The sequence below is a fragment of the Aquarana catesbeiana genome, linkage group LG05 (genome assembly GCF_042186555.1).
Source record: "Aquarana catesbeiana isolate 2022-GZ linkage group LG05, ASM4218655v1, whole genome shotgun sequence".
Taxonomy (NCBI): domain Eukaryota; kingdom Metazoa; phylum Chordata; class Amphibia; order Anura; family Ranidae; genus Aquarana; species Aquarana catesbeiana.
Window position 1 is genome coordinate 41456013 of NC_133328.1, and position 26311 is coordinate 41482323.

The 26311-nt window shown below is 39.9% G+C and overlaps 1 protein-coding gene across 4 annotated transcripts in view; it reads right to left on the reverse strand.

Annotated features, from left to right (window-relative positions):
- The window catches only part of CDK14 (cyclin dependent kinase 14), a 678339-nt gene that overhangs the window by 314619 nt on the left and 337409 nt on the right, over positions 1-26311 (reverse strand). For all 4 annotated transcript variants that reach the window (XM_073629653.1, XM_073629651.1, XM_073629654.1 and 1 more), the window contains 2 exons: positions 20358-20481; positions 12886-13006 (listed from right to left, as the gene is read on the reverse strand). In XM_073629653.1, coding sequence (XP_073485754.1) covers positions 12886-13006; positions 20358-20481 — 245 coding nt within the window. The remainder of the gene's footprint in view (positions 1-12885; positions 13007-20357; positions 20482-26311) is intronic.

Consider the following 26311-nt stretch of genomic DNA (forward strand, 5'->3'; position numbering starts at 1 on the left):
TGCTGAAGTGCTAAACACGCCTAGCCTTTAAGCGCATTTAACAGTGTTTTTTGTGGTCAAAATACCCCCTCCTGAATGTGATTTTAGGGCGTTCAGAAAACATCCTCTAAACTCCCCTGCTACTAAATGGCTATGTGCATGGACGCATAGGATAACATAGAGAGGAGTTCAAGGGCAGAAAAAAAAAAACACCCAAACTCACAAAAACCTAAGTTGAACAGCAGCAGCGTGCATGAGGCCTTAGCTGCAGCTCTCTCACTCAGATTGCTGTATCAGAGAACTGAAGAAATAAGACAGCTAGCGTGTAACTTTTGTTATGATTTACAAATATTACACTGAATAATCACTGTGATTGGCTGTCACGGTGATCATTCAATGAGGAAGGCTTTGAACTGGCTCCCAATTATAGGATTGGGAGCGCATCTTTCTACAGACACCAGGACTCACGGGGCTGCACAAGGGAGGGAGCAGGGGAGAGGAGAAACTGCAGGCAGTCTACTGGACGTAAAGGAGGCGCCTTGTGTACAGAGGAGGAGATTTTATGGATGTGTGTAACATGCCAAAGGTAGACAACTGGTTAACATTGGAGTAAGAAAATACTACACTATGTGGTTTCCTCTGTTCTTCTCTGCATCCAAGACCTTATACTGTGGCTTGTCATGAGCATTGCTGTATATTGAGGAGGAGAGCCATCCTTCCTGCCCAGGACCGGCATAAGGAGTTTTGGGATGGTGTCTGGCCATTACCATTATAAGGGAGAGAGCTGGTCATGCTGTCTGGGATCATATAAAGCTTAATAGGACCTCCTTTGTAATGAGTGTATGTTTTATTTTCTGGTAAGATAATGTCTAATTTTCTGGTAAGGAGACACATTGGGTGGTGGTATGGCCATTGGATGCGATGAAAAGATTTCAAGATGTTATTTCATTACAGTGGACTTTTTTGCTTGAATACTTTGGGACTTTGATTATTGGTCATACTGATAGTTAAACTGTTTGTAAAAGGCACAAGGTTTTTTACTTTCTGTGTGCAGCTGCCCCCCCCAATACTTACCTGAGCCCCCTCTCGATCCAGCGATGTCCAGGAGAGCCTTGCATCTCCTGGGACTCGCACTTCTGATTGGCTTTTGGCACCAGCCGGAGCCATTGACTCCGGCCGCTGTCACTCACAGCCAGTGAGCCATTCTGGAGACCGAGGGGGCGGAGCCAAGCCGTGGCTCAGAAGCGCCTCTGCTTGGGTACCTCCAGAGCAAGCTGCTTGCTGTGGGGGCACCCGGCAGGAGGGAGGAGCCAGCAGCGCTGGTGTGGGACCCAAGACGAGGAGGATCAGGGCTGCTCTGTGCAAAACCACTGCACAGAGCAGATAAGTTTGTCATTTAAAAAAAAAAAAAGACTTGAATATCGCTTTAAGGTTTAATTGTAAACAGCGCAATACGTTTTCTCTATATATTTCTTTGATGCACTTGCATCATTTTCAAAGGGACAAAACATATGAAAATATGCACATATTACAGAGACGCACAGATCTTTTCTTTTTCACTCTTTACCTAAATTTCAGACGCTGAACCTTCAAGTCAAAAACAGAATTATCAGCTGGGTCTATAGTGCCACTAGGTCACCCTTTGCACAAAAGAGAGATGATTTTGTAGGCCTTAGCACACTGCCAGCAACAGATGGACAGCCATCTCCTCCACGTTCAAATGCAATGGGAGCAGCTGCTGTAAAGGGACTCACCGTCCCAAGTGGCAAAAAGCAGTTGCATGTTACTGGTTTAAACAAAAAAAAAAAAAAAACATGTGGCGCTCAAGTTAATTCTAAAGTATATTTTCATATATCGTATTCTGGAAGAAGAACAAAGTGTGTACAGGCTGCTGATCATTTATCATCCTGTAATCTTTCTGTTGGCAGCAAATTGAAACTCTACATCTCCCAATTCCCACATTTCCCCTGCTAAGGAATTTGTGAAATGTTAGCTCCCTTGCTTCAATGCCGCTTCATTTGTTTATCCTATCAAACCTTCCTTTATGGAAAGTAGGTTTAAAGTTTGCTAAAGAACTGAACAACACAAAACAACTGCCGACTTTATTATTAAAAAATAAGTTTTCACCATTTTTTTTTTTGGCAGCTGAACACTGCTGATCTCTTCCAGCATCTTCCAGCCTTCCTGACTATTTATATTATTCGCAGAATTATCAGCTTCCTAATAGTGAAAATGATACAACATGCCTGGGCAATGTGTGCTGACATGGCAGCTGGGCATGGCAGGGACACATATGACAGGGTGACACTGCATAAGCAGAATTTGGAGACAGTTGTCACCCCATAACGGAAAGTTCCTGAAGGGACCATTCATGGCAGGATTACCAGAAATGATTTTAATGAAAGGTTCACATTTTAGAAGATTCAAGCTATTTTTACAATTAAATTGACATATTTAAACTTTTAAGTAAGCTTATCAATTGGGTTTACCAGGGTCGGGGCAGCTGCCCTGGGCACTGTGGTATCATGATTGGGGGCGGGGGCGCCACAAGTAGATTGGGGGGATTTGTGTTAGAAGGGGGAATTTGGGGAGCAGCAGGTAAGTTGTTGTAGGAAGGGAAATATTGCGGGGGGGGGGTTCTAAGAGTGGGGATCTAGGGGGAATTTCAACAGGGGGGCAGATTTGTACTGGGAGGAGGGGGTAAGCATGCAGAATAATGCTCAGTGTTTTTGTGGGGGATATTTACTGACACATAATGCTCATACATCTTGGGGGGGGGGGGGGGGTGCAGTTTGGCATGTTCGCCCTGTACTTTAAATGATCTTGTCCCAGCACTGGGGTTTACACCTACTTCAGGTTAATACAATTTCTACATCAACCCTAACAAGCTTCAGTGGGCCACCATTCGGGACCCCGTATTGCTTTACTAATGGAAAATGAGATGTACAATAGTGTACAGGCTATCTATTTAGCAAAATAATTTTCTCTTAGCTTAGTAAATGAGATAATTGTCTGCTGACTTTCATCATCCAATAACGTTCAGCCAAAATACTTTTTTTTTTTTTTTTTAATTTTCCTTGCTCAAAATTGGGTATTGTTTGCAACATGAATTGTCACCACATTGTCAGGAATCAGCAGCAAGGATGGCCAGATCTGTGCGGCTACACTTCGGAAACTGACACCAGACTGTGTATGCTTTAGGTAAGATTTATTTTTTTTTTTTACAGCAAAACCAAAATTTCAACACCAGCAAATAGGGAACACAACAAACATGAACCATAACTATATAATCAAAATGCCTATCTTGCAACCTAAAAACGTAACAGGAAATCTACAGTGACTAACCAACTATACACAAGATGTACAAAAATGGGGAACACAGATAAACAGGGTAATACTAGAGATGAAAGGAGGAAGGGGGAACCAAGACTGGGATCAGGAACAAGGGGAGCAGATATAGAGCAGCAAAATGTAGGGCACGATGAGGAGCAAGCTAAATGGCAAGCAGCAAAACACGTAAGCAAGAGGCCCTATTAGAGAGGGAACTAAATACCCTTCCCAGCAGCCAGCACCAGGTGGAGACTAATTACTGGGATCTGCTGGCAGCTGGGAGACACATGCTGGCAGCACTGTGGTTCCCTGAATGGTTGTAGTTCCAATGTCCACCTGCATGTGTCTCCCAGTTACCAGCAGATCCCAGTAACTAGTCTCCACCTGGCAGCCTGTTGGTGTCCTGTGGTGTCACATTGGGAACTCCAATAAAGGATTTTGGAACCAGCCGTGGTGTGCAGCCATTTCCTCTTTGATTGCTATACACAGGTGAGCTGGGGCGGGCACCCACGTGTAGTTTCTACTAGGCTTTCTTACCTCACCTGGAGTGGCGGGTGGTCCTCATGCATTTAGCCTCCACCTGATGCTGGCTGCTTGAGGGTATTTAGTTCACTCTCTAATAGGGCCTCTCGCTTCAGTGTTTTGCTAGGGGAACTAATACCCTCCCAGCAGCCAGCACCCAGTGGAGACTAATTACTGGGATCTGTTGGCAGCTGGAAGGCCCCTGCTGGATGACACTGGAACTACAAATCCCCAGGGAACCACAGTGTCGCCAGTAGGCGATCCAGGTCCCAACACACATTCACTAATTACCTTGCTAAGTGAAAATTCTTTTGCAAAATTAACAACCTGTCTGCCACTAGTATATTTGCCCCAAGGTGTTAGTGATAGTTTCTTACACAATGAGAAGGCACTTGGAAATTGGAGAAAAATCTAACAGAAAAAAGGTCTGTCAGGCCCAAAGCTGGAAAAAAAAATCAGAAGATACTTTTCTGAGAGCCACCAACAGTGTGTTTACCTGGTCTATCTGCAATGGGTGGCTACTTTGAGGAGTCACATTTTTAGATAAAATTTTGTTAAACAAAAGTATTTTATGATTTCTATTTTATCTCTAAATGTTCCATACTTTATTTTTAAAAAATGACATTTTATTTTTAATTTAATTTATTCTTCTAATATCGATCTGTTCTATGTTTTAACTTCAGAGTACAATGAAATAATAAACTACTTTTCAGGTAAAAAAAAAAAAAAGGAAAAATGGGGGTGTTCTAAAACTTTTGAGCAATAGTGTAATAATAAATACCGGTACACACACAACGCACATACATTTTTTTGCTTCCATTGATGGCTTTTCACATATTTTTTTTTCATCTTTGGCCTAGTTTGAGCTTGGTTTCGGCTAATTCTGAGACAGTGTTGGGATACTTTTTGAAATTATATCCGACAACCCTGCCTATGGATTACAGGATCTCACTGTTGCTATGGAAACGCAGAACCTCAATTCCACAGGGAGGCTTTATTTAAAAACAAAATGTGTAGCAATACATCCTCCCGGGATGCGACGTCAATCAAGAGCTTTCCAACTGTGCTTCAGCTCACCCTCAGAAAGGCTAAATGTTAACAATATTATCATAAATACAAGATAAGATTTGACATGTCCATTCTCACATTTCAAAACTCACGCACCTGGCATATGCTAGATAAAGGTATTAATAATTTAGCTAAAGAGATTTACTGCTGATTGTCCACTGCTAAAAACAATTACATGCTGTATTTTTCCACAGCACAATGCAATTTAACAAAAAAAAAAAAAAATAGTTACAACATAGCTTCTTTTTTAAGCGTTCTAATATGATCTCTGATGCTTCAGAGCAGCCAATCAAATTCAAACTTACACTGGAAAATACCAGTTAGAGAATGAGTGTTTGAATTCTACTGGGTGTTGAAAGACAATATAGTAATATGGTAATTTATGAAAATAAAAATTAAAACACTTGACAATTGTGTATTTTTTTTCTTCACTCGTGGTTTTATTATGCTATAATTGTACCCTTCAAAATATAAAAGACCTGTCACAGATCATTACTATTCTAAAATTACCGATTGTTTTTGACATACTGTTTTTACTGACTGTAACATTTACTAATGGTTGTAACAGGTTTACTTAGACATTATAGTAATAATAATAATACATAATAATAATAATAATAAATAAATGTATAAATATTTTTTGACAATATATGTATAAATAATTTTTATAAATAATATATGTAAAACGTATATGATAAATTAAAACGTGTGGAAGAAGAGGCCATCCTTATATATTTATGAAACCAAATTCTGACTTTTAAAATCAAAATTTGTGTTTTTTGTATTATTTTGCAATGATTGAATTCCGCACAGCTTCCTCCATTCACTAAGCTAAGTGGAAATTCCCTTGAAAAGTGAAATTATCTTTGCAAAGTGAACAAAATCAACACCTAAGAGTATAATTTTTTTTCCAACCAAGGATACAGACAGATATAGGCTTTTTAAATTATTATTCTGGCATTATTTTATATTATTATTATTATGGTGCCTCCTATTTTCTCCTGTGTTCCTGGGCAAATGCCCCTGCTGCATCACCCTAGTTTTGGCTCTGCCAACTGGAAAAAAATGGAAGAGAAAACAAACAAGAGGAAAAACTGAGAAGGCAATAAAGAGATGAAAATAAAACAAAAGAGAAATATGATGAAAGAAAAAAAAAAAGAAAATTAAAAAAAAAAAGGAAAAAAAAGGAAAAAAAAGGAAAGTCTACAAAACCGGTCGATGTTATGGAAAGTCATCCGATTACTCATCAAGTTGTGGAGAAACACATATGTTGATACTGTATTTGTGGTTGAAAGTTCAGTTTTATGTCTAGCCTGTAAAGGCTGTTACATGTAATAGATACATGTTTGTATGGATATTTTGCATGAATATATATATATATATATATATATATATATATATATATATATATATATATTTATATTTATTTATTTATTTATTTTTACAAGGCCATTTGGTCCAATGCATTTTATATACTGATATCAATATCAGTGATTGTATTTTAATATTATGGTCTCCATGTGGTACTGGTACTTTTTCTTTTTTTTTGTCATGCTGTGATATTATTTATGGGTGATAGATACATGTTTGTATATATATATATATATATATATATATATATATATATATATATATATATATATATATATATATATATATATATATATATATATATATATATAGATAGATAGATAGAGGGCCATTTGGTCCAATGCATTTTACAAACTGATATCAATAAAAATATTATTAAATGTTATGATCTCCATGTGGTACCGGTAAAGTCTGCTTAAATTACCGTAATTTTTAATTTTTTTTTGTGGTGCTGTAATACTGTTTAGGAATGTGGTTACCAGTTGGCCCTCATTTTATTGTACAAGTTAAAGAAAACAAAAAACACAGAAGAGAAATAAGATAAAAAAAGAAAAAACAAAAAAGAAAAAAAAAAAAGAATAAAAATAAAAAAAGGAAAAAGTAAGAAAAACAAATAAGAGAAAGCATAACAATTGAAGAATAAAAAAGGAAGATAAAATCAGATAAAGAAAAAAAGATACAAAAGGAAAAAAGGAAGATAAAAATTTAAAGGAAAAAAGGAAAGATAAGGAAAAAAGAATAAGATAAAGACAAAATAAAATAACTGAAGTAGGAAGAAAAAATTGGGAAAGAAAGTAGGAAAGGTTGTTTGGAGTCCCTGCATAATTGCTCACATCTTGCTCCTTTGTTCTCATGGTAAAGGTATTCTTATTGGTCTTGCACATATACAGTAAGACATTTTTAGTGGATTCAAGCAGTACCTATTCCCTCACTCCTATGCATTATGATTCACCATGTAAAATTAGACAAAGATCATCGTTTATCAACAAATGCTTGCAGGTAGCAAATGAAGTGTAAAAACAATTTGGAGGCAATGACCCCGGCCTCCTGCGCCATCCACAGAGACAATGTTTGTGCTGTCATTAGAGTGCAGCTGGTCCACTCCATTCTACCGACGCTTCCTCCTCCTTTGCCACTAGTACTCTTATTAAACCTCATTCATTACACCCCCGCCAGTCTTCCTCTGCTCATCTGCTTCACTAGCTGATACTTAGAGAAACACAAGAGCTTTGTTATTTCTGCCAATTCCTTACACAATGGAAAACACCAGTCTTGTCTTTGTTTAAGAAAAAAAAAAAGAAGGATTTTGAAGGGAAAACTATATAAAGTAAATACTAACTGGATAACATTTAGTTATCAATTTATATCATAAAACTGCTGTAATTTATTAATATGTATTTTTTTCTTTTTCATTCTGTTTGCATTTTGGAGCTGCTGATCTCCTTCAGCCTTTCAGCCACTTCCTGTCTACATGCATCGTCAATAATGACAGTGGTGGACAATGTGTTTTGGCAATGTGGCCTGTAATATCCACCAGGTGTGTGTGTGACAGGTAGATAACGCGGGAGCACAATGTCTCCCTATAACAGGAAGTTCCTGAACAAAGGCCTTCATGGCAGGATTACAAGGGATTATTTTAGGGTTAGGGTAGGGTTGCACCGATATCGGTGCAGATACTAAGCATTTGCACGAGTATCAGTACTCATGCAAATGCTCCGATATCTGAAACCGATACTTTCAGGCTCGGTTCTCTCAGCTGTCAGCGGGACAGCTGAAAGGCAGCAATTATCGGTTGTTAAGTAGTGGGGCCGCTGCGACCTTAACAACCGATGTTGACAGCTGAAGTGTAAATTAAGTCCTGGCAATTGGAGCTGTCAAAAAAAAAAATAGCAGCCGGGCAATGTTTATCTACAACATTGCTCATTGCTGAAACAGAAAGATAAAAAGAAACATGGTTTCTTTTTGTATCTGTTTCTTCACCTACAGATTAAAGGGATGAACTTCCCTCTGCAGATGAAGACCGTTTAAAGTAAATTATTATTTATTTTATTTTTTTAATACATGTTCCTGTTTTTAATCCCTTATCAGCCCTTAATATACTCGTATCAGTCTTAATAACTCCTTCTCCATTAATTATTTTCCTACTGATTTTTCTTGTTCACTGCCATTTCATAAACCATTAATTAAAAACTTTGTTTGATTTGTTTGTTAAACTTTTTACACCTTTACCATTTATTTAACCACTTTCGGACCGCCGCACGCCGTTGTACGTCCTCACTTTGAGGACGGATATCATTGTTATGGCAGCAGCTAGCTGCCATAACCCCGGAATCCCCATATTTGGCTGGCGGTCTGGTACGAGATAAGTGGTCTCTGCGGCAGATTCGCCGCAAGATGACTTATCAGTGGCAGGAGAGGGCCCCTGCCGTGATCCGGTGCCCTCTGCCATTTACCGGAGCCGTCGGCAGCAGCGGAGGCAATCAGGTCCTTCTCGTGGCTGTGCATGGAGATGAGTGAGGGGAAGATGGCCCCCACCCGTCTCAATGACACTGCAGGGCGGAAGTGGCGTCAAAACGTCACTTCTGCCCATAGCTCTTAAAGGGCCATTTTTTTTTTCATTTTTTAAATGACAGTTTTTATTTTTATTTTTTTAATGCATTTTAGTGTAACTATGAGATATGAGGTTTTTGACCCCAGATCTCATATTTAAGAGGTCCTGTCATGCTTTTTTTCTATTACAAGGGATGTTTACATTCCTTGTAATAGGAATAAAAGTGACACAATTTGAAAAAAAAAAAAAACAGTGTACAAATATAAAATATAAGGTAAAATAAATAAGAAAAAAAAAAACGCACCCCGTCCCGCCGAGCTCACGTGCAGAAGCGAACGCATACGCGAGTAGCACCCGCATATGAAAACGGTGTTCAAACCACACATGTGAGGTATCGGCGCTATCGGTAGACTGAGAGCAATAATTCTAGCCCTAGACCTCCTCTGTAACGCAAAACATGCAACCTGTAGAATTTTTTTAAATGTCGCCTATGGAGATTTTTAAGAGTAAAAGTTTGTCGCCATTCCATGAGCGGGCGTAATTTTGAAGCGTGACATGTTGGGTATCAATTTACTCGGCGTAACATCTTTCACATTATAAAAAAATTGGGCTAACTTTACTGTTGTCTTATTTTTTAATTCAAAAAAGTGTATTTAAAAAAAAAAAAAAAAGTGCGCTTGTAAGATTGCTGCGCAAATATGGTGTGACAGAAAGTATTGCAATGAGCACCATTTTATTCTCTAGGGTGTTAGAAAAAAAATGTATAATGTTTGGGGGTTCTAAGTAATTTTCTAGCAAAAAAAAAAAAACAAACTGTTTTTAACTTGTAAAGAACACATCTAAAAAAGAGGCCCGGTCCTTAAGTGGTTAAAAGAGCAAAATAAAAAAAATGTATTTCTGCAAAAATCTTTTTAATGCTTTGTACCATTGTTGACTGCTTAAGTGTAAATAAAACAGTTGCGGTAGGTATCAGTAAGTGGTATCGGCGAGCACTAAAAAAAAAAAAAAAAAAAGTAATTGGTACTCGTACTCATTGTAAAAGAAATGATATCAGTGCATCTCAAATTTTAACTGCTTGTCGACTAGCCGCCGTCATTATACTGTGGCAGGTTGGCATGACTGCGCAAATCCTCATAGGTGTACGTCGGCCGCTTTAAGAGCTATAGGAGGCCCGCGGCGCGACGTCAGAGCCGATGCGTGTAGCCGGCAGCCGCGATGTCTGCCAGCGACCCACGATCGCTCCTCAGAGAGCCAGAATGGAAATCTGACAACATAAACAGACAGATCCCCGTTCTGTCAGGGAAGTAGAGAGAGATCTGCTGTTCCTAGTGATCAGGAACAGCGATTTCTCTCTACTCCCAATCAGTCCCCTCCCCCCACAGTTAGAAACAACTTCCTAGGGAACACTTAACCCCTTGATCGCCCCCTAGTGTTAACCCTTTCCCTGCCAGTGCCATTTATACAGTAATCAGTGGCTATAGTGCAAACAATTTGTTTGGGTACAACGCTGCACGACCGCACAATTATCAGTTTAAGTGACGCAGTGCCATATTGCTAATTATGGCCTGGTCAGGAAGTGGGTAAATCCTTCTGGGGCTGAAGTAGTTAAAGAAAGCTGCGGATTTAAAAAGATAAAAATCACATGTAATGACACTTAGATGAGCAGTTAATGATAGGATTTACATCTTCTTAATAACAAATATTGTTGCTAAACTATCTATTCTGTAATTAAAGGTTAATAGCCCGTTCAGCTCTTGTACCTTTATACCCCTTATGGACCACAGTCTCTAAACCATCTCCTGTATCATGTCTGCACATTCTCTGACCATCTCCTGCATCATATCTGCAGTCTCTGACCATCTCCTGTATCATGTCTGCACAGTCTCTGACCATCTCCTATATCATGTCTGCACAGTCTCTGACCATCTCCTATATCATGTCTGCACAGTCTCTGACCATCTCCTATATCATGTCTGCACAGTCTCTGACCATCTCCTATATCATGTCTGCACAGTCTCTGACCATCTCTTGTATAATGTCCGCACAGTCTCTGACCATCTCCTATATCATGTCTGCACAGTCTCTGACCATTTCTTGTATCATGTCCGCACAGTCTGTGAAATCTCCTGTATCATATCCGCAGAGTCTCTGACTAACTCCTCTATCATGTCTGCACAGTCTCTGACCATCTCTTGTATTATGTCTGCAGTCTCTGGGAGGAGGGGGGCCTACAGATGAGTCAAGAGTGGGAGCATTGCCAGGATGGGAGTCAGATGTGTGTAGACTGTGGAGAGGATAATATGGGATGAAACCAGAGCCAAGAAGCTGAAGCCCAGAGAGGACCGTCGGACTGAGCCCTGCAAGGTGCACCTGAGAGGAGGTCAGTGACAGCGCTGCAATGATAGTCTGAGGGGGAGTGATATAAAAGTTCTCCCTAATATCAGTAATACCCCCCCCCTTACATTAGTGCATTCACTCTGTGGAAGGTGGTCTGTGGTCACCAAAGTCCCCTCCACATCAGAGTTCCCGTTTTAGATGCAAGTTGGAACTCTGCGGACCCTGATGTAAGTGGGAACTCTGAAGGGGAGTGCTGTGCACTCTGATATAAGGTGATCTCTGCTCACCAGAGCCCCCCTTACATCAGAGTTCCCCTTTACAACAGTCAGCAGCATTCCCCTTTACATCAAATTTCCCCTTGCACTGTAAGGGGGAATCCTGCAGACTCGGATGTAAGGGGGAACTCTGTGTTGGGTTATATTAACCTGACCTTCATGTAAATGGAGAAATATGGTTTTTGACTTTGTTATAACTTAAACACATTGCTAGTAGCAGCTGCACAAATTGTATCTATATTTGTGTGGGTGTAATAGAAAAAAAAAATTATATATATCTATATATACATACATATATATATACACACATACCCTATGTTTAATGATATTTGATTAAAGAATAATTGGTTAGAGAAAATTTTATAAACTGTGAATTCATAGTTCATAGCATTTAAGGCTTTTAATGTAGGCAATATATACAATTAATTTTTTACCGCTTGAATTATTTTTCCCATTATGGGAGTGAGTGGGACCTCATGTTTAAGTTTTGCCTAAGGCCTCACAAAGCCTAGAGCCACATCTGGCAGGCGTCCCAATACTTTTGGCAATATAGTGTAAGTACCCAATTGCCATGCCTAAGAACAGTCATCTCGTGGATGTATGTTGGATCTATAGACATTAGATAGGAAAATGGTGGCAACACAGACCCTTTTCCTTCGGCCCTCTTGTACAGACAATGGCTGGCGTCTCATCTCATCAGTAACGATGCAGCAGGATAACAAGCCGTACTAATGGTGTCATTTGTCATATGGGCTCACCTCTGGAGAAGTTAATATTTATTTGTGCAGCTTCAGTAGCAGACACACTGGAGGTCTGCAGGCTAACATTTATCACACAGACACATGTAATGGTTTCCTTAAATTTTGAAGTGAGAAAAAAAGGCAGAGCTATTAAGAAATGTGACATGACAGGAATTAATAACAATGCGGTTAAGCGCCCAGCTGCTCCCCATATCACTGTGCTGAGCGCAACCTTACAAGAGGTGAGACGGCTATATGTGGGGAGCCCATCCATCTATACAGTGACGTGTCAGATATAAGAAAACACGGCACAGCTTGCAGATTAAAGTGAACCTGTCATTTTTAGACCTGTGGCCTGGCTGTTATACTAATCCTCTGGCTTCAATCATTGCTAAATCACTACCGCCATATTTGTTCCAGGTCATTGACTCAAGGGGCTTGGTTTACTAAGGACAAATAGACTGTGCGCTTTGCAAGTGCAGTTGCTCCAAAGCTTAGTAAAGGAGTAGATGCTTCACTTTGCAAAAAATACACATGCAAGGAGAAAAAAAATACAAAACATTTTTGCTTCCACATGATTGGATGATGGAAGTCAACAGAGCTTCCCCTCGTTTCCTAAGCTCTTGCGCAACTGCACTTGCAAAGTGCAAAAAAATGCGATTTTATTGCCTTTAGTAAATCAACCCCAAAGTTTTGAAGGCATCTCACTTACCACATGTCCAGGCAGGTGGAGTACTCTGTGGAACCCAGCAGCACGTCTGGAGGCCTGTACCAAAGAGTTACTACCTCATTAGAGTAAGTGTGGCTGGGGACGGATTTGGCTCGTGCAAGACCTGCAAAAGAAAAGTAATTCATGTCACCAAATAGTTCTATATAATTAATATTATACAGGATTTATATAATAAGTAACAACAGGGGCGTTGCTAGGGGGTGGCTTTTGGGGCTATAGCCCCGAATCTGGGGCCAATAGCCCCGAGTCTCTGCAGGGGTCCCCAAGGGAAGGGGAGGCTCTCTGGGGACCCTTATGTAAGTGGGGGGCTCTCTGGGGACCCTGATGCAAGGGAGAGGCTCTCTGGGGACCCTGATTTTAAGGCAGAGGCTCTCTAGGGACCTAGATTTAAGGGGGAGGCTCTCCGGGGACCCTAATGTAAGGGGGGCTCTCTGAGAACCCTGATGTAAGTGGGGGGGCCCTCTGGGTACCCTGATGAAAGGGGGAGGCTCTCTGAGGACTCTGATGTAAGGAGGAGGCTCTCTGGGGACCCTGATGTAAGGCGGGGCTCTCTGGGGACCCTAATGTAAGAGGGGCTCTCTGGGGACCCTGATGTAAGGGGGCTCTCTGGGGACCCTGATGTAAGTGGAGTGCTCTCTGGGGATATATATATACACACACACACACACACATATATTACTGTATATACATGTGTATGCCCGCCCAAGCGTGTGACTTTCTTTACTACGCTGCTATGGGCTCTAGCCCCAGATCTTTTGTAGACCTAGCAACACCCCTGAGTAACAATATATGTGGCTAAAGTAATGATGAAAATCAGGAAAGAAGAAAAGATATAAAAAATACACAAGACTTTTAAAGCTGAGCTCCGGGGGAAATTCAAACCTATCCTTGCAATGGGGCTCTTTTCGCACTGCAAGGGTTAAATGCTCACTTTTTTTCAAGGATACTATTAAAACGATTTTTTAATTATCTTATCCCTCACTCTGGCGCTCTTCTCTTCCCTCCATCGTCCAGACTGTAGGGTGGCTTGACATCCTCACTGCAACCAGGACTGCTGATTTTGAATTGTATGAAATGATGTCATAGTACAACCAATGGTGCACTAAATGGTGGCCCTTCACATTAAGAGAAGGAAAGCTTAAAGTGGTTGTAAACCCTTACAAATACCCAGTGAAGTTACTGGCCTCAGGTCATACACAGAGATGAAACAAATCCTTCTTCATAAGTTGTACCTATTTATCTGAAGCCCTCTCTTCTTTACATCTGTTCAAAGTGCAGAATTTAAACAACTTGTCTGAGGTTCCAGAAAGGGGGGCAGGGGGGAAAGCTCAAGTTACACTCTTCAGCTCAGTGGGAGCTGATACAAGGGAAGGGACACACCCTCTTCACACAGCACACAAAAAACAGAGCTGAGGCTGTCAATCACAGACTGTGTGCTGGGGCTCCCTCCCGTCACCTTTTTTCCTCTTGGTGTCAGGAAATTCACTCAAAAATGTACATTACTTACAATGCAGGACCAGCAGTGGTGAACACTACCTAACAGATTAGAACAGGAAAAAAAAATGAAAGAACAATCATGAATCATAAAAAGGTGTATATAAAACCAATCAAAAAATATATATATCCAAAAGAATATAACGGAAGTCTCCTAGAACGTCACAGAGTCTTCACAAAACCATCCAATTATGGTGGATAAGAAGTGTTAAGATTGACTTAACTATGGTAAGACAGATGCCAACCCCACTGTATCACTACTACTCCCCTTCTTGTTACCCACAAATATTAAATAAATCAAAGACACCCTTTTTGGAATAAAATTGGCCGTACCGGCCATTTATTAACAAATAACCATAAAACACATTTGTTTAACAAAAACATAATAATTTCACAGATAAATACTAAACCAGGTTGCCGATCTTTGAAGGCACTGAGGAACCCCAAATTGTTTTGTATCTGCATGACCACACAAGGTCCCCCAGCCCCAACACACGGAATCGGGGATGATCCCAACTCTCCACATTTTATGTAGATACCTCTATATGCCCAATGCCCTCTGTTAACTGACATCTTACAAAGAACCCCATATTATAGATGGTTCCCCACTATGCCGTATTGCTGTTATTTTAGAAGGCCTCCAAAGAACCCAACCGCCAAGCTACTACAACATCCGTTGCACCACATCTATTTCAAAGAGCGGGAGGGTGGGAAGTTTCTTCTTAGTCCGATGACCTCCAACTGACCACATAACGATTGACCCCACCTTCACCATGCCAAAAAACCCTCCTATTCTGCACCACCCACCCCCTCTGACATATAAATCCCCAGCAAGACTGGATTAACCCTGTGTGTGCCTGTTAGCCCTGCCTCCTCGTCATGCCAGCCCTACCCTTATTTTTTTGCTTCGGGCTTATCTTTCTTTACACTTGCTCCATCGCAACTTGTGTGTATAGAATGCGCACTCCCCAAGCATCTATAAAAGATTCACCTTTTAGTAATCCAGCTTAACAATCCTCAACCCTCAGAGATCCAGTGGTAATCGTAGCTTTTTGAGGATTGTTAAGCTGTATCCACGGTGATTGGACGATTCTGTGAAGACTGTCACTTTCTATGAGACTTTCGCTATAGTCTTTTGGATATATATATTTCTTGATTGTTTTATATACACATTTTTATGATTGTTATTTCTTGGACTGAGTTAGCGCCACACCTTTCATTTTTTTTTCCTGTTCTAGGCAAAGATGCAAATTCATGCATGAGTATCTTGGAGATTGAAAACAGTTCATTTAAAATAAATGTGACGGAGGATCTAGTGCCACATCTGCTAAATTATTTATGTACATTAAGAGAAAGAAATTCTGACTTTTGAGGCACCATTCACAACAAAATAAATATAAAATGTAAATTTGAATTTATGTAAAAATTTTAAATGAATTTTTAATTTTTGTATGAATAGAAAATTTCAGGTTTTATACATAATCTGTTATACGTGGTGCCTCAAAAGCTCAACTTTCTTTGAAAAAATACAATATTTATTTTTAATAATCAAAGAATTGTGTGTTTCCTGAAAATATAATGAGTTTGTGAAATTTGACCACTTTAAATATAAAAAGTGCATTACCCACTACTCCAAGTGTGGGCTACTGAATCCTCTGGACGAGGACATAAACAGAGCTTATTGCTGTGAGATAAATGGAAGTAGATCTCATTTCCCTAACGCATATCAACTTCCAACTTCTTAAGGGGAAACTATCAGGATTTTGCATCAACCTTATTATTTTTAAATTAAAATGTATAACATTTTTTTTTTTTTCTTGCATCTCTTAAATCTTCATTTTACAAATAAACATAATAATGGTTGCACCCACGACACATAATTCAGAAAGCATTATAGGTTAAACAGAGGGTTTATATACACTATAAGAGCCCCCTATGCAGATAGCAACTCTTGTGGGATTTAAAACCAAGACAAAATCACTAACCACCAAGCCATCATGCTGTCCAGAACAGCAAAAAATAAACCGACGCGCTTCATAGATCAATAACCCTTTGTCAAGCCTTTTAGAAATCTACTGGAACAGCCACATACTTAGGACTCATTTTTCTCTTTGAGGGAACTTTCCCCTATGACCTATTGTGACCGCTGACTGTCCTATGGGAACCGGTGACAATACAAAGCAAACACTACAAGACAGATGTAAACCTTCTAGGGCTTTTCTCACTCAATCGATTAGGCTAATCTGCTATGCATACATGGAAATGAATGGCTAAGGATCAATCTATTGCTCAGCCATCCCAGAGCTCACTCACATCATACTTTGGAGGACGGGATCAATACATTGATCATTTGCCGTCAACACTCATCTTTGATCTGTAAACATACATAGTAGAAAAACGCAACTGATATAACGAGAGGTTTCCATCATTTCCCTTTTTACAAGAGTTTCTTGAATGTGCATTATAAATGGATTTACCTGTGCCAGCTAAACATTTTCCATAAAGTGCTCAGACCCAAGTCGTTAATAGCACTTTTGGATTTTGCACATCAAAGCCAATACAAACAATGTACATATTTCTCCAGGAGGTATTACAGTTAAATCAAAAAAGAGAAAAATGCTAAGAGCTAGAGTTTTTTGGGCATGCATTCTTGACCCTTTTCCAAGCAATGGAGCCGGGTGCTGGGACGATGTAACTCCAGCACAGGGCTTATATTATCAGTCTGCCCATTAGCCTAAGTAGATGCCAGTGTAGAAAAGGTGATGGACAAGATGGGTGCAGGGGCAATAGGGCAGCGACAGAGAGCATGGACCTCTCACCACTGAAGGTTCCGCAGACTAGGAGGTAAGTATGTTGAGCATACTTGCACATTGTAGCAAGATACACCCCACACTGCTAGCAAGTTAGATCTGCTTTCATTACACACAAAGTATACAATACAATATCTAAGTGCCTCAAAACAGTTCAAGTATTGTGTACCTCCAAAAAAATAATGGACAAAAGATCAAAACCTTCAAAGCTGGAGTGCGCTAAACAATTCTCATTCCACTTATACCAGATGCGCACCCAGAAACTTATGTATATATATACCCCCACACTATATTGTCAAAATTATTGAAACGTCTGTCTTTACACACACATGAACCTTAATGGCATCCCAGTCCTACTCCGTAGGGTTCAATATTGAGTTGGCCCACACTTTGCAGCTATAACAGCTTCAACTCTTCTGGGAAGGCTGTCCACAAGGTTTAGGAGTGTGTCTATGGGAATGTTTGACCATTTTTCCAGAAGCGCATTTGTGAGGTCAGACACTGATGTTGACGAGAAGGTCTGTCTCGCAGTCTCCCCTCTAATTCATCCCAAAGGTGTTCTATCGGGTTGAGGTCAGGACTCTGTGCAGGCCAGTCAAGTTCCTCCACCCCAAACTCGCTCAACCATGTCTTTATGGACCTTGCTTTGTGCACTGGTCCAAATCATTTCTTGGAGGGGGGGATTATGGTGTGGGGTTGTTCTTGGCCCCTTAGTTCCAGTGAAGAGAGCTCTTAAGGCATCAGCATACAGACATTTTAGGCAATTTCATACTCCCAACTTTGTGGGAACAGTTTGGGGATGACTCCTTCCTGTTCCAACATGACTGCAAACCAATGCACAAAGCAAGGTCCATATTTTTTCTTTCTCAACTTTCTAGTTGTAAAAGGTTTACACTTATTTTTACCTTTCAAGGTAAAAATAGAGCGTGACTGCCATGTGTTGCTGATGTCATCCCTATGGCTATCCTTGTAATATTTCTAGTATGTTTTTGTTGGTCCCCTTCGGTGGGGCATGCTTTTTGTTTGATTCCTTTTTTGGACTAAGCTGGAAAAAAAATTCTAGGGAGGACACTGTTCCTTTATGGCAGCAATCCATATTGTAAATTAACATGATTGCATATTAGTTCACTTTTTATGGCCCTTTGCAAAAGAAATGCCATGCATTTCAGTATCCCCAGCACATTACATACCACTCCTCCTTTGTTCAAATAGTTGTTCCTGTTCCCCCTGTTTACATGTAGGCAGTGCACAGCCTGCCAAAAAAAAAAACTTTAGTAGCTGACCCAGTTTGTCCTTACATTGCCGGATGATAGCAGTGCACCTGCAGGACTACTTTGGCTCTCTCTGTAGCAGCAGCTAAGCAACGCTCCACATGCCCAGAGTTTGAACGAGCTAGAGTGGCTCCTGGGGAGGATTGCTACCTGCTGTTAAGGTAAGACTAGGGGACGGGGTTTTAGGGGGTCAGCTACTATGGAGTCAGGCTACACAGGGTCTATACATATAGAGTGGGACACAGTGGTGGCTGGTGCTCAAAATTTTTGGGGGGGGCGCAAACAAACTGAAAAATTCTGAAAAAACCCATCAATTGCAGCCTGACTGTGCCATCAAACGCAGCCACTGTGCCATCAAATGCAGCCACTGTGCCCATCGATTGCCGCCACTGTGCCCATCAAACGCAGCCACTGTGCCCATCAAACGCAGCCACTGTGCCCATCAAACGCAGCCACTGTGCCCATCAATTGCCGCCACTGTGCCCATCAATTGCCGCCACTGTGCCCAAACGCAGCCACTGTGCCCATCAATTGCCGCCACTGTGCCCATCAAACGCAGCCACTGTGCCCATCAAACGCCCCCACTGTGCCCCATCAAATGCAGCCAGTGTGCCCCCCGCTGGCCCACCGTCTGCATTTACCTGTCTCAATGGGACAGCTTCTCGAAGTCTTCTCCCGTCCTCTCTTCCCATCCTCTGCTATGATTGGACGCCTGTCATTTCAGCCAATCAGGTGATGGGTAACAGATGCAAGCACCTGATTGGCAGAGAGGCGGTTTAGTGTTAGGAAAGCGAATCTTCATTGGCTTTTCTAACACAGCTGAGTGACCTGCGAGCACCCAGCATGGCGTTTGCAGGTCACCTTTTTTGACGCCCATTAGAGCCTATGGCTGTAATAAGGTGCTTAAAAAAACCCCAAAAGGGGCCAGGCGCCTGAATGGGGGGTGGCAACGGCGGCCATAGATAGATTCATGCAAGGCATGAATCTATCTATTGGTGATAGAGGGGTGGCAGGAGAGAGGGGGTGGCGCCCGTGCGCCCTTATGGACGCACCGCTACTGGTGGGACAGGAGCAACTATTTGAAGAGTGGGGGGAGTGCTGTGTAATGTGCTTGAGGTGTTGAAATGCATTGGATATTTTTGTCAAAATGGCCATTAAAGGTGAAGCTTTTGAAGTGATGTCAGAAGTCTATGAAACATTTTGGGGAACATTCTGAACCTGTTCTCATATTTGTGCCCATTTTAAGTGAAAAAAAAAAGTAGCATAAACCCTTTAGGAATTCTGCATATCCCTGCTATTTATGACTTTCTGCAAGTCACATGATACTGTCACTTTGAGAATGACAGCTAGCAGAGAAATCATTGCATATTCGGGGGCCGTATATTATTACCGGTACTATGTAGGATTTTATAGCGCCAACAGTCTGCGCAGTACTTTACAAAATAAATGGAGATGGTACAGTTACAATAAAATATAAGGCCAGAGGGTTAGGAGGGACCTGCTTGTGAGAACATACAATATTCTGCCTTCAAATAAAATTGGTGTTTTTTTGCTGGAAGTGGCTCGATAAGTTTTTCCTATTATGCTTCTACTGAACCTATAGATACAGCTCCACATAGATGTGGATCTAGCTGTTGGCTTGAGTTGTCCTTAAAGAAAAAACAAAACTAATAAGATCCTTGCGGAAAAGCACATTTTAGGCTAGCTTTCTCATAAACATCTTTTTTTCTCATTTTGAGATAGCCGTTGAGTTCAAGAGAAAAACCCAATAATAACAAAAGATAGAGATTATCTAAAGAAAAGCCAAAAATCAATAGAAACCCTCTGGCCTCCTCCACAATATACAAAAGAAAATAATTAAAGTGAAACATCTTTATACCAAAGTCGGCCAGCTTCAGCTCCCCTGTATCGCTGATCAGCAGGTTCTGTGGTTTCAGGTCTCTGTGCAAAATGTGGCCTTGGTGAATGTAGGAGAGTCCTCGCAGCAGCTGAAATAAAAACAACTGAAAGGGAAAGAGAAGGGACGCATCATTAATCCGAACATCTCAGGGATGACACAAAACATAAAAATATAAGGATTATAAGACAAAGGCAAAGACATTTTTCCTAGGTAACTAGGGGTTAGAGCTGCGCGATTAATTGTCAAGAATCGGTATTGCGATTTTTTTCCCCGTTGCGATCTTGACAAAAGTGTTTCACGATTCTTTCTATGCAAAGAATTCTCTCTGCTCTTCTGAAGCCACAGCTGTCAAAAGAAAGGAAGAAAAAAAAAAAAAAAAAAAAGGGCAGTCTGCCAGGAATCACAACATTCTTTAGCAGTGGAACTAAATATAAATATTGTAACAATTTGTCAAAGGAATAGACTTCCGTGTGTAAATGAGAAAATTGAGTACTGTCCGTGATACTTTTTTTATTTGCACTAACATACAACTTTTCAGGACAAGCTTTCGGGGTATGTTCCCTTCTTCACGGTCCAAGCAGTACTGATTCACAAATTTTTTAGCAGAAGGTTAAAAAAAAAAAAAAAAAAAAACAATCTCTGAGGGAAAGGAGAAAAAAAAAGAAAAACAAACACATACAAATCAATGAGATTTTTTTTTTTAACATTCTGCTAAAAAATTTGTGAATCAGTACTGCTTGAACCTTGAAGAAGGGGACATACCCCGAAAGCTTGTCCTGAAAAATTGTATGTTTTTTTAGTAGAGACCATAGAGAATAAAACGGTGGTTGTTGCAATATTTTATGTCACACTGTATTTGCGCAGCGGTCTTTCAAATGCAATTTTTTTGGAAAAAATTACTTTAATGAATTAAAAAAAAAAAAAAAAAACTAACCAGTAAAGTTAGCCCAATTTTTTTTGTATAATGTGAAAGATTTTACATCGTGAGAATCGTGATCTTTTTATTCTAAGCAAAAAAAACGTGATTCTCATTTTGGCCAGAATCGTGCAGCTAGGGTTTAGTATTTTTTTTTTCTTTTCTAATCACCATATTTTGGCAGATTCTTTAAAACTTGGGTCATATGACCTACACCTGATAGGCAATGATCATCATGTGAGGACTGCCAAAGCAGCTGAGTGACCAACTAAACCAATCAGTAGGTCTGCCTGAAGACTGAAGCTTGAGAAGAAACGTGACCCTTGGCACTGCAGCAGTCACGAGACTCCATAGCCAAAAAAGACTAATGCCGCGTACACACGATCGGTTTTCTTGTCGGAAAAAGATATGATGGCTTTTCCGATGGGATTCCGCTCAAGTTTGCCTTGCATACACACGGTCACGCAAAAGTTCACTGAACTTCCGACCGTCAAGAACGCGGTGACGTACAACACTACGACGAGCCGAGAAAATGAAGTTCAATGCTTCCGAGCATGCGTCTAATTGTTTCCGAGCATGCGTTTGGATTTTGTGCATCGGAATTTTCAGAGACGATCGCATTCGACCAGCAAAAGACTGATGGAGCATACACAAGGTCGCATTTTCCGACGAGAAACTCTCATCGGTCTTTTGCGGGCCGAAATTCCGATCGTGTGTACATGGCATTAGGTCTATTGGTTAGAGGAATGAGTACAGTTTATTGAGTTTTGAAATATCCAAATCAGGATATGTATTACAGAACACCCCATTACTAATCCTGCAAACCTCCCCTTAAAGTGGAGTTCCACCCAAAAATGGAACTTCCACTTTTTGGATTCCCCCCCCCCTCCGGTGTCACATTTGGCACTTTTCAGGGGGGAAGGAGGGAGCAGATACCTGTCTAATACAGGTATTTGCTCCCACTTCCTGGCATAGATCACCGTGGCGATTGCGGTGACCTACGCCACTTCCGGCGCCTACACTCTCCTCCACCGCTGTATTCTGTAAGACACAGAACACAGCAGGGATCAGAGAGGACACGCAGTGCGACTCGCGCATGCGCAGTAGGGAACCAGGAAGTGAAGCCGCACGGCTTCACTTCCTTATTCCCTTACCGAGGATGGCGGCGGCAGCCGCCGAGATCCGAAGGACGGATCGGCTTCGGCTGCCGACATCGCAGGCTCCCTGGACAGGTAAGTGTCCATATATTAAAAGTCAGCAGCTGCAGTATTTGTAGCTACTGGCTTTTAATATTTTTTTTCAGCGGCCCTCCCCTTAACATTATAAATCTGTATCACAACAACCAAAGGATATTATCAGTCATATCGTATAAACTACAGCATAATGTTTTGTAGCAGAGAAACTGACCTCGAATCGATCTTATTTTTTAGATGCTGCTGCCACAAATATTAACATATAATATATAATAACATACAGCCAAGTGTTCAGACTTTACCACTGTGTGTGACATTTGAGACCCCTGTGAGAACAGCCGCCTACCTATAGAAACAACCACAGCTGTTGCATAGTTAGCCTTGATTAGGCCTTGTTCTCAGGTATAAACTGTATCCTGTGTGTTCAAATATGGCTTTCCCAGCAGCCCTCTTACACTGTGCAGGGATGACGCATTTTCTACTGGTAGCCACACATGTGGACAGCACTATAGAAGTCATAACACCAAAGCAAATGAAATAAAAAAATAAATGAAAGTATCTAAACCCGAAAACAAAATGTTATATATGTCCTGTTAATTGCAGTTCACTAGTTATCAGATGTGGAGGCTGAATTTGTTTTTTTTCCCCAGGCTTTTTTCTCCTTTTTTCACCTGGTAATCCTGTAAATAACACACCCCTTAGACTAGTATGACAACGTTAACTCATTCCACTGTATCCACGGAGGGAGCCATTAGACATGTGTACTGCCGAAAAATTTGTTTGTTTTCTTTAATTTTTTTTCTTTTTTCGGGTCATTCGTTATGATCGAAATTTAGAAATCGGAAAATAAGAACGAAAATCAGAACATTTGAAAGAACGAAAATCTGAAATAACAACTAACTAATAATAACTATTAAATTCAAGGTATTGGAATTTCCTTTCAAATTTGGCTGTTAATGAACGTAACGAATACGAATTTATCAAAAGTCCTGAATTATCCAAAATAACAAATGCCACATCTAAACAAATGGAACGTAAAAAATTAATAATAAATAATAATAAAAAATGTTTAAATTATTATTATTAATTTGTTACGTTCCATTCGTTTAGATGCGGTATTCATTATTTCGGATAATTTGTAACTTCGGATAAATTAGTATTTGTTACGTTTACTAACAGCTAAATTTGAAAGGAAATTCCAATACCTAGAATTTAATAGTTAGTAATAGTTATTATTATTAGTTAGTTTGTTATTATTTAGGATTTTAGAATTTTAGGATTTTTGGATTTTCATTCCTATTTTCGGATTTTCTAATTTCTAATTTTCGAATTTCTAGAAAAATGTGCGTTTTCGTTAACTTCGAATATTTCCAATTTAACGAATTTGTCAAATTTCACCGAAAAAATGAATTTGGAGCGAAACTAAATTACACATGTCTAGGAGCCATAGTTGTCACTCAAGCTGGTCTTCGAGCACGTCTCTCCATCCATACCTCTCCATCTACATTACATAGGAGATGGGGGATTAGTAGTTCACAGAAGGAGGATAACATTGTTTGTGTTGCAGTCCAGCTCACATGAAGAGACAAGGACATTGCATTTCTGGGAAGATCAGTTATTTTCTGTACACGCTGAACATGTTCTTAACATGAAAAATAAAAACGATTGCAACCAGCTCATCCAGGAACTAATAAGCTGGAGTATATTACATTTCTCCCATGCTCATCTCCAGGATTTCTCCAGAGCGTCTCCCATCCTCAACCTGTCCGGCTATCCCTATACTCTTGCTACCTTCAGGCGATCCCTGAAAACTCATCTCTTCAAGAAAGCCTATCACGTCTCCAACTAATCTTCTACCACTTTCATCAGCTCATTCCCCACAGTTACAACCTTTTGTACCATCTGCCCCACACTGTTAGATTGTAAGCTCTTCTGAGCAGGGCCCTCTTAATCCTCTCGTATCTTATTGTATTATAACTGTATTGTCTCCCTTTTATATTGTAAAGCACTGCGTAAACTGTTGGCGCTATATAAATCCTGTATAATAGTAATAATAATTTCTGCTCTGGGGTTTGGATATCATTTAATAAGCGTATGAACCAGATGGTAGCTCAATAACTAAAATATCTAGCAGCAAATAAGGCAATTTACTCCTTTGCAATGAAATAGGAAAACCGCACAATCCCTGAAGCAGTTGGGTTATGAGAATAAATCTTACTCTTTATATATATATTGTGCTTCTTTTCTCCTCTGCAGCTGCAACACAGAACATTCTGATGAAGTTCTATAAGGCCGGCATGCTATCAGATGTGAAGAGCTAAAAACATTAACAGGAAATATTCAGTTGTTCATTCAGTTCCCTTTGAATAGTAAGTGTTTAGTTCACACAAGATCTTAAATTGCTGGAAGAGGAAAATGCTTTAACAAATATGCCCACGCCCGCACAAAACGAATGGATATTAGGGAGTGCATGAAAAAAAAGTCACCAACTTCCAGTAATTCACAGTTCAGACTACAGGGACAAAGGAGCCTTTATTTAGAACATTATGAGCCTTGTTAATTATTCTAACACATACAGTAAGAAAGCACTGTGACAACTAGAAACCAATAAGAAACATGATTTTATTACTGTTAAGCCCCGTACACACGATCGGATTTTCCGACGGGAATTGTGTGATAACAGGCTGTTGGCGGGAAATCCGACCGTGTGTACACTCCATCGGACAATTGTTGTCGGATTTTCCGCAGACAAATGCTGGATGGCAGGCTTTAAAATTTTCCACGGACAAATATCTGTTGTCGGATTTTCCGATCGTAAGTACACAAGTTCGTCGGACAAAAGTCCAAAGTGTATATATATATATATATATATATATATATATATATATATATATATATATATATATATATATATATATATATATATATATATATATATATATATATATATACACATACACACACACACATATATATATACACATACACACATATATATATATATATATATATATACACACATATATACATATATACACACACATATATATATATACATATATACACACACATATATATATACATATATACACACACACACACACACACACACACACACACACCCCTGCCATTGGACTATTAGGAACAGTTTATTGAGGTACTCTTGCATTGCACCTTTTTTACTTGTACAAAGTACAAACATGCATGCTAGGAAACAAGGACGAGCCAGGAGCGGTCGGTCTTGTAAACTAGCGTTCGTAATGGAGAATTAACATTCGTGACGCGGCAAATTATGAAATGTCAAAATGCAGCGCACAATTCTCTTCTTCTTTAATGGGATAATAATGAAGCTGCTTTGCTGGTGATACTGATGTTCAGCCAAACATATTTAAAAAGGCTTTTTTTTTTTTAGTGATATCAAGAATAATATATTTAATTTTTTTTGGTCAAGTTACCACAACACCATTATCCGTAGTTTTTTATATCAAAGATACAACTATGTTGGTGTCCCTTGTTAATTTTACATTGTATTTTTTAAATGTACCTGCCTACTCCCAAACTGTCATTTGAAGTAAAACACATAGCCAAGTATTATTTTCCACAATTTTTTTATTGTGCATTAAAAAAAGAAAACAAATAAAATTAGACATGCTATCTGCCAATAGAACTTAACTAAAAAGTGCATTCTTTGCATCCAAAAATATATAAAATATACCAAATCAAATCATTATTATTCAACCAAAAAATAAAATAAAAGCCTCATGCATGTGTCCTGCTTCTTATTATAGGGGGTCAACAATGCCAAGAGTTGGTGAAAGCAGAGG